Source organism: Malus sylvestris, chromosome 4, assembly GCF_916048215.2.
Source record: "Malus sylvestris chromosome 4, drMalSylv7.2, whole genome shotgun sequence".
In the NCBI taxonomy this organism is placed as follows: Eukaryota; Viridiplantae; Streptophyta; class Magnoliopsida; order Rosales; family Rosaceae; genus Malus; species Malus sylvestris.
The window spans coordinates 4,699,719-4,709,673 of NC_062263.1; the positions used below are offsets into that span (position 1 = coordinate 4,699,719).

A 9,955-nucleotide genomic window follows, 5' to 3' on the forward strand; every position below is an offset into this window, starting at 1 on the left:
CTCTCTATCTCTCTCTCTCTCTCTCTCTCTCTCTCTCTCTCTCTCTCACACACACACAGATTGACAAAGTGAAAATTGTATGTATGATTCTTCCTCGCCTCTTCTTCCACTTCGTCTGCCCTCTCTCCCTCTCCTTTTGGTTTAACTTGCAATGTCTTGACCATAAAATGTCTTTAGTTTCTCTTCACGAGCCCGTGAGAGAGGCACTTTCGTGTGACATGCTATGGTCTCAACGCGTTTACGAGTAACTGGACACTGGTAGGATCTGACATTGGAAAAAATACGTCTAGTTTAGGTGCAAAAGCTATAAAAGTGTCTGATTTGTTTAGTGTTTAGGGTTTAGGGTTTAGGACCGTGCACGGCAATATCCAATTGAGAGGGCTAAAGGTCCAAAAGCTAAAAAATTGTCTGATTTATTCAAAAACTCATCTCCAATCGATGACTAGGCTATAATTTTATGGAAGCCCAACAAGCTATTATTTGGCCGAAGAGGCGTTAGGTTGGCCAAATGTAGCCCTCTCTTAGTCCTTTTTTGGGATCAAGCTTCTCAGTTGTAATCATTGATTCAATTTCAACAACTGGATTTGAAAACATTTAACGGTAGTTTAACTAAACTAACCAATAAATTTAAGATATAAACTTAAAACTAATAAATTATTTGGGAGCTATGTTTAACTCCTTTGGTTGGAGATATATGAATATGGCTTGACACGTATATTTAAAACTAGTTGTTTGTAGGGCTATAATTATAGACGGGATTATGTATAACCCCTTCAGTTAGAGATGACCTAATATCTTCAAAAACTAGCTCAGCACGAGTAATGACTATCATAGAAAACACGACCCAAATCCAATTGCCCAAGAGGATGGTTCTTGTGGAAACTGGAGTAACTGCTATAGCGGAACCTGATTCAACCACAAGTTCACGAGACAAACTACGAACACAGGCAAACACGGGCCTCTTCGGTTGGCAGGGCAGCGTGCCATTGACACCGAACTCGAATCTCCTATCGTTTATCATCTGACGATTGTTTAGGGCAAACAAAACGAAGCTGTTATGTTTGTATTGTACACATGGAAAAAAGTCAGCAGATTGAAAAGCCAATTTATAGACCACAGCGTTCCTTCAGCCTTGGTTTAATTACTAAAACATGGAAGTCATTGTAGCATTGCATTAGTACAATACGCATGGAATCATTTCTGTTCGACGACAAACGGAATAAAACAAAACTTTAGGGAATTGTAGAGAGTACAGAGGGCAACTTGTATCAAACCGGAGCTTACAAAGAGAGCATACTATGACAAATCCCCCACTCAGGTTGCTTGCTGGTAAAGCATCAACACAGCACATCAGTGTAATTGCCAATTGAACTCAGTCCGGCGGTCATTCTTTGTTGCTGGAAGATTTTCCTTCCCTGACAGCTCTCCTCTTCTCTTCCCTGCAGAATTTTGAAAAAGGTTGGTTAGTTCCGAATAAAAAATGATGGGAAAGAACTCTAGTTATCCATAGAAACTATGTTTTACCTGGCTTTTGATATTTCCTCTCTAGGAGGGTGCTTCAGTTTCGGGTATTTCTTTTTCTGTTCTTGTTTTTGTTCCAAGGGGGTTTTCCCATTCAGATGAGAGAAAAAGGCAGGGAAATTCATATCCTTCGACCTTAACCCAGCGCCCTTCCTCCTTTTCAAAGTGACGGGGGATTCCTTCTTTTGGTTGGTAGTGCCTGGAGATTTTAGTTTCCCATTTTCAGCAACCTCTTTTTCCAGAACCTTTTTTTCAATTTTAGTATCATCCTCTGTCAACATCTGTTGGTCATCTTCCTCAGCATTCTCTTCTTCAGTCATGTTTTGGGCTTTCTCCACTGTTTCACCGAGTTCAGACTTTTCTGCAGATGGCTTCAAATTGCTCATCTTTTGCAGCTGCAAGCATTGAGTAATCAAATAACTAATTATGGTCGCAATTCAAGGAGATCCCTGACCCATGACTTCTAGTATTTAACCCTTTACTTTCACCTAAAGAAAGGGAAGATAAAAAATCAACACGTGCACACAATTTTACCTTCGCCACAAAAAAGCCATCCATATTGTGAACATGAGGGTAAAATCGCCTCGTGTTCTCTAATGATGGGTGAAATCGCTGTTCCCTGAACCGGACAAACCTGATAAAAAAGAAAGAATCATTAGTATAGAACTGTAAAACTCTCTGCATCAACAACTGAGCCACACAAAAAGAGAATTATCTTTACCCTTTAACCCCAAAGCTAAGTCCACATGGGACAAGTTTAACATTTCTCTTTTTGAGTGCATAGTCAATTACTGCTTCATTCTGCAAGACATGTTAAATAAATATTAAGGAACAAGTAAAACAAGAAAGACAACTTAGGGTGCAATAAACAAACCTCAGCAACCAAAATGGAGCACGTGGAGTACACGATGTATCCCCCGGATTTTGAATTTGCATCCACCATGTCAATGGCAGCAAGTATCAGTTGCTACAGAAAAAACAATACAAAATTTAAAGGCGATCTAAATGATGAATGAATATAGTAATTTAGAAGAAAACACCGTTAACTGAAAAAGGAAAAAAGAAATATATAGGTCTGCCATCGATCTGACATGAAAAAAGGTCCACATTTTCTCATAAATATTTTGGGAAAGGGGAGTAAAAGTTGATTTTTCAATTTAATAGAAAAGGAGAGATTAGATTGTTAATTGCTTTTGTAATGTAATAGACACGTATAATAACTGTTGACTTTCTACCAACTTCTTGGTCTAGAATCACAAGTCGGAGAACAATATACCTTCTGCAGGTGAGCACATTTATGAATTTCATCAGAGCTTTTAGAAGTTTTAACAGACTCATCTTTAGATATAACCTGCAACAAAAGACTTGTTACGTTTCATACATCCACGAAGCCAAGTAAATGGTAGCACATTCACCCCAGTTGCTTACCCCTGTCCCACTGCAAGGAGCATCTAATAGAACTCTATCAACTGCGTTGACTCCCAGAACCTTAGGGAGCTGAAATAGAGGATTTAATCAACAGAAGAAAAAGAAAAGATATAAAATTGGGCAGAACATAATAAAACACAATAATCCTCAGAAATAGTCCTATACAACAATACATGATAAAAAAAATTGAAACCAATCAAAACAAAACTATGCACTTATAATCTAACCTCTTTGCCATCATAGTTACAAACTACTGTGTTTGTCACCCCCATGCGGTGCAAATTAGCAGTGAGTGACTTGAGCCTTGGCTCCTTCATTTCATTGGCAAAAATTATTCCTGAAACAAATTGCATCGTAACAATGAAAAAACCAATAGAACAGATAGGTGGAGCTTCTACAGGTTCTGAAAAAAAAAAGGACTAAAAATCGCATATGAGGGAAATATGGCACCAACATCTTGATCTTAATGTTCTCACTTCTTTTTGTTCTTTTAAGCAATATCATTATACATTTGAAGTATATGTAAGATGCTAGATCATGCATTTGTACACTTGAAAGGATTTGTAGAGGATTAAAGACGGATGCACAAAATGGAAATTTTAACAGAGATTTTCTCACGTAAGAATTAATTATCATAGATAATGTGATGAAATGAACCAAAGGGCGATATCCTCGCATGAAATGGTTCAAAAGACGCTAAAAAGCATGTCTACTGTTATCATGCAAAAGGCTTTTCACCACATGCAGACACATACACAACACCTCACAAGTTCAAATGCGAGCATCAGCACATATATTTGGGATCAAGGTCCATACTAACTTAACTAACCATGCTTTCACATTAACATAGAAGTAAATCAAAAGAAGAGCAGGATAAATAAATAAAAGAAGGAAACTGAAAATAATGAAAGATGAAATGTTGTCACGGTGTTGTGTGGGCTGAAAGTCAAAATCAAATCCAGGATATGAAAAATAATTACAACATGTTGAAAAGAATGGATGCAGATAATAGCTTACTACAGCATAACATGTCATTCATCAATTGCATCACTCCACATACCACTATTTTTCATTAGAGCGGCAATATAAGTTGTTTTACCACCAGGTGCAGCGCTGCAAAGGGACAAAAGGTGTTATCACAACAGAGAATACAACTGTGGTAGTAGTTGGAGTATAATGTTCAAGACAATTAAACCAATCTGTTCTTATTACATGACACTGACAGGGCATGCAAGCATGACGATGATGCCAAGCACATAATTGCTTAGTAATCCAGAATCCTAAGGAAATTTAACACTTCAAAACATGAACAGAATTTATTCTCTCACTCAAGCACACCCTGCAAGAGCGAGGTTACATGACTTACATTCAGAGAAGATAACCCATAAAACAGACCAGGTTTCTTTTATTTATACTTGATGTTCTAGTAAAAAGTTTAATTCCTTCTTAACCCTAAATTTTAAGCACATTGTTTAATTCAGTTTTCGCTAATCAGACCCCCAATTACAGCAGGAAGAACTTCTAAAATGGAGCATAGCATCTGTTAAGCAGACAGGTATATATTAGGTGCGGCATACACATAGTAACCAATGATATCTTCTTAAGGTATTGTGAAAGTTAAATTTAAGAATGATCAAATAATGATATATCATTAGTAGGAAAGTAGATAAGCAAAATAAAGTAAAAAAGAAAATTACTTACGCCATATCAACAATTCGTTCCTTTTCTTGAGGAGCAAGGGCCATGACAGGCAAAAAGGAGCTTGCACTTTGCAGCTGAGCAAACAAATTAACAGTAAGCAAATCACTTGAAGGATGACAATTGAAACGAGCACCACAATATAATGCTAAATCGTAAAGCATGTACCATGTAATAACCAGCCATATATTCAGGAGTGGCACCAATTGGAACTTGAAAATCATACACAACCAATCCAACCTGCAATCACAATATGAACAGTCTCATTAATCTTGATAAGAGATAGAAGATGAAAAAGACAGCTAAGAAAAATACATAGATGAGATGGTCCTTACTTTCGACCACTCGCTTAAGGGAGCTAGGTTTACTCCTCTGTTGATTAAAACATCTGCCAAATCCCTCCTTCGTGTCTAAGCACAATGGAAAACATCAATTTAAAATATGCAAAATACTGAGGGTAAACATAAAAACAAGTCACATTTCACAAGTTCAATATGTTATAATATTCTGTCACCTTTAGCGTATTAGTTCGGAGACACATTGGTCGAGGTTTTTCAAAAGCTTCTATGAGTTCCACCAACTCAACAGCCGGAAACATCTAGATAACAGAATAAGATACTCATAAGTTTCTGAAACCAAACAAAGTAAGAAAAGATCATTGCAGAATTGATACAAAAAACAAGACAATGTGAAGATATATATCAATCACCTCTACTAAAGCCCCAATTAAAAAGCTATTGTAGCCATAGTACGAAATTAAATCCCTCTTAAGCTGCTCAACATAATCCTTCCTTGGTGCCCCATCTTGCCTCAAAGCCTTGAAGTTTGAGAGCACTCGAACAACTAGATATAAATGTTAAGCTTAGATTTAAAAAAAAATAATAATAATCAAGAATTTTTTTAATTTTAAAAATACAAAAGCCTAAGACATGCTTACTCTCTTTTATCCTCCTCAGGAGATTTGGAAGATCAGGAGGCCGATGTGCCTCTTCTTCCAGTTCCTATTATCATTAAGTAAACAAGTTAAGTTAAGCATGAAGTAGAATATATCAGCTGTTAATTTAAAATGTTAATTAATATTCCCATTGTTTGCAAAAACATAATGCGGTCCAACAATAACCTCTTGGGTTGGTAATCTGAACTCATCGGATTCTTCCTTAATGTTTAGCTGCAGTTCCTCTTCACCTTCTTTTTCTTCCTTTGTCCTCTTCTCATCAATAAGTCTTGATTTTTTCTCAATATCAGATTCATCTGAATCAGAACCTGAATCAGAACCCAAACCTGAACCGTTCGCTGCACCAACATAACAACACAATGATATATGATATTCAACTATCAAAGAACTAAAAGCACAACAGACAATAACCGAAGCACGAAAACAATAAAAAGCCGGATACCATCATCGTCACTTCCTTGGAGAGAAGCATCATCATCAGCAAGGGGATCATCACCGAAAAGACTGTCGGAATCTGAACCAGACCCTGCCTCATCTCCATCAAATTCTACATGTTGTTCCTCTACCTCTTGTTCATCCGAGCTTTCGTAATGGTCCGAAAGCTCAGGTTCCTTCGGGGTTTTAGGGGCGAAAGACCCTTTCTTTTGCCTCTTTTTGGGGGAAGCCTTGTTTGCTTTCGGACCCTTTCTCTTATTTTGGGCAGAGATGGCCATTAAAACTGTGATGGAAAGACAAAAATTCCAATATTAGGGTTCTTAGCTTGATATTAACTGGAGGAAAAGTGATAAAGTAATCCAGAAGCAATCAAATCACAGTTTAACCACATAATTAGCAAAGACTGGCTCACTTAAGTCGTTGAAGAGAGAGAGAGAGAGAGAGAGAGTTTGAAGAGGACTTACTGTTTTGCAGTGGGTGAAAGGGAGCTTTGGCAGCAGAGCTTCAATGGCGGGGGAGAGGAGGATTTGACTGAACGAGGGAGGGAGGCAGCTCAAACAAAATTGACGAGAGGAGAGGGGAGGGTTTTAGGTCAGAATTAGGGTGAGGGGTTTATGCGTATGGTGGCTCATAGCCGTCAAACCCTGGCCGTAGCTTTGTTTCAACGGTCAGGATTGCATATAAAAACAATCCGACCCTCAGATCGCTCCACATCAACCTTGCGTCTCACGTGCGGTGATAACACGAGAACTCGACGTGACGACTAATTGTGTTTGTGTAGCTAAAAACTCATTGCTTAAAAAAATAAAGAATTTTAACGAAAAACCCACGGTATTGTTCACTTTAACAAAAAATCATATTTTTACACTAAAAATTCAAATATGGTACTATTCACTTTACCCTTTATTTTGTCTTTATCATTAAAACTCAAAGTTTTCAAACCCTTTTCATTAGTTTTCCTAAAAAAATGTGTTACTTAGTCCACCGGTCTATTTGTATTTCTTTTCATTTGTAAGTAAGATGTCTTATATTCGATTCTCATCAAATGCAAATTTGAACCATATTATTGATCCCCCTCCTTACTGTAGATAATACCGATTGTTAAAAACAAAAAAAACAAAAAAAAAAAAATATATATATATATATATATGTGTGTGTGTGTTTATTGCGTTTAAGTTATCTATAAAATAAAGCAATTAAATGTTTTATAACCTATATTTTTAAAAGCGTTGTGATTATGAAAAGCAATATTAAAGCGCTTTGTAATTTTTAACATGAGTAATATAACTGTATATAATTATGGGGGTGATGGTAGGGACAATGGTGGAGTTATAGTGGTGGTGTCAATAGTAGAGCGTGATGTTTGGAGTGAGGAGGTAGCAATGGTGATTAGCAGAAGTGGTGACAATTATGGTAGTGGTTGTGGCGGTGGCGGTGGCAACAATGGGGGCATCGATGGTGATGGCAGCAATGATAGGGGTATGGAGATGGTGCCATAGTCGAGTGTGGCTAAGGTTCTGTTTGATATTGTTTTTCTTTCACCAAATAAAACAAGTCTATTTAGACAAAAATTTATGTATGTTATTTTTTAATTAGCACAAGATGTCATCGTAGTGTTATACCCATGGTATATAAGTCCCTCTCTCATTTATTGTAATATCTGGTTGTATCAAAACAAGAAGGGTAAAAACATTTCGATACTAAATATCGAATAACTCAATATTCTTAACTTGTGTTCGTTTTTGTAATATACATATATTTATTTTTGAACATTGTCAATAAATTAAGGGCTTGTTTGGAAATGCTTTTAAAATGACTAAATGTGTTATTGGTGAAAGTGTTTTTGTGTTCCAAAAGTACTTGAGGTGCTTTCTGCAATAAGCGCATTTCAAGATTTACTTGCACTTTTAATAATGATTGATTCTAAAAACACTCTCATAAAAAACAATTTCAGTTATTTTAAAAACACTTCCAAACGAATGCTAAATGTAGCTAGCTCTTGAGAGCTTTGACATTAAACCTCCAGCAAATCATATGGGTTTGATTGATTGGATATTTTATACGATTTCTCCTTTGTTCCTTGAAAAGCTATTTACAACCTGTTATAAAATTTGCGATCAAAGAAATAAGTTAGGTTCGTACGGTAATGTTTTAGAAAACGATTTTGAAGAACTATTTTGTAAAACAAAAAGGACAGAATTTTGCATTTTTATGATTTGAAAATGCGTGCGTCTGATAGTTTAATCTGAGAGCAGTTTTTGAAAATGAAAACATTTCCAACTGGTTTGTGTTTGATGATAGTAGTGTTTTTGTAATGTAACTAAGATGATAAAAAACAACAGTAAATTTGTGTTTAATAGCAACGTGTGGCCGTTTTATGATCTCGTTGAAGTGTTTGGTTTAACAATTTTCATAATATAATATTATGTAGGTTAACATTTGATTTGTATGGAATAAGATCATCTCCAAACGAGATGTCAAATTTTGAACATAAAATTTAAATTTTGACCGCTTATGTGATACTTTAACATCTTTTAAAGTTTTGTTCTCCAACTGATATGTCAAATTAAATTATTATTTTATTATTTTATAAAATAAATTATTAAACTAATTAAAATTTAATAAAAAACATTTAAATTTTAATTTGTAATTTGTTCATCTTCCTTGATGGAAAAGAAGAAAAAAGTAGGATAATTATATGAGTAAATTGTACAAATGGTCCCTCAACTTTAATCAAATTGGAGCAATGGTCCCTCAACTAAAAATCCATTACATTTGGTCCCTCAACTTATCAAAACGTGTAGCTATGGTCCCTCAACTAAAAATCCATTATCATTGGTCCCTGAACTTTAATTCAAGTGGAGAAATGGTCCTTTAACTTTAACCCAATTGTAGCAATGGTCCTTCCAATATAACTCGTTTTGACAAATTTTTTGACATAGTTGACAAAAAGAACCATAATTATACACTTTGATGAGTTAATGAACCCTAATTATATAAATGGTCATTCCAACATAGCTTATTTTGACAAATTTTTGACAAAATTGATGAAAAGGACTATAGCTACACATTTTGATAAGTTGAGGGACCAATGGTAATGGATTTTTAGTTGAGGGACCATTGCTCCAATTTGATTAAAGTTGAGGGACCATTTGTACAATTTACTCTAATTATATCCATAAACTCAACATTAATTATAATAAATGATTAAACTAATTAAAAATTAATAAAATACATTTAATAATTAATAAAAAAAAACATTTGAAGCTGCTATCAAATTTGACAGCAACCTCTTTTGCTGCCAATTCATGTCATCGCAACATAAGATTTGGCACTTCGGTTGGAGAATATTAGTGTGATATTTTTTTACTGTTATAGCTGATGTGTACATTTTAGTCGTAAGATCTCATTGTAATTTACTCCTGTTTTCAAAAGGAATGAAAAAAAAAATGGTACGCTTCCCCTTCTGTTCTCATGTTCATCTCGCGTCGCCTTTTTTCATCGGTCACATCATGTTTTCCTACTCTCAAGCTATATACTATGCAACCCTCATTTGCGGTTTAGAATTGGATTCAAAGCAAGCTTGAAGTTGTGTCCTAGACTCCTAGTTAGGGTTGTGCAACGATTATGGCAAGCAGGTAACTGTGATTATTTACCCATAGCCAATTTCAAGCTTGAAATTGATCATAGCAGTGACCATAATTCAACTTGTAAAATTGCTCCTGCACCTAGGTGAGCAGTGAATCCAAAATTCAATCAGATTTCCAATACCTACTGAGACCCCCTCACCCAAGCTAAGAGAGCTTCACTTCAGTTCTTAGGACTGGTTTGATATTGTTGTGCTTTGAAAAAAAACTGCTTCTGCTGTGCTGTGAAAATAAATGGCTGTGAAATAAAGTTATAAAGTGTTTGGTAAAC

General features: G+C 35.6%; 1 protein-coding gene across 2 annotated transcripts; it reads right to left on the minus strand.

The window, feature by feature from the left end:
* Window positions 1-1,093: 1,093 nt before the first annotated feature.
* On the minus strand, window positions 1,094-6,665 carry LOC126619328 (26S rRNA (cytosine-C(5))-methyltransferase NOP2B-like). 2 transcript variants are annotated; one of them, XM_050287662.1, is made up of 18 exons: window positions 6,502-6,665; window positions 6,045-6,320; window positions 5,768-5,910; window positions 5,585-5,648; window positions 5,357-5,490; window positions 5,162-5,245; window positions 4,983-5,057; window positions 4,816-4,887; window positions 4,651-4,724; window positions 4,010-4,062; window positions 3,177-3,286; window positions 2,950-3,018; window positions 2,798-2,872; window positions 2,396-2,488; window positions 2,243-2,322; window positions 2,056-2,155; window positions 1,525-1,916; window positions 1,094-1,439 (listed from the first exon to the last, which is right to left on the minus strand). In XM_050287662.1, exons 2-18 carry the CDS (start codon window positions 6,313-6,315, stop codon window positions 1,385-1,387), a joined length of 1,944 nt encoding a protein of 647 aa, XP_050143619.1. In that variant the 5' UTR covers window positions 6,316-6,320; window positions 6,502-6,665; the 3' UTR covers window positions 1,094-1,384. The 2 variants fall into 2 exon arrangements, with proteins under 2 accessions (XP_050143619.1, XP_050143618.1); XM_050287661.1 differs by having other exon boundaries at window positions 5,768-5,940.
* Window positions 6,666-9,955: the final 3,290 nt, after the last annotated feature.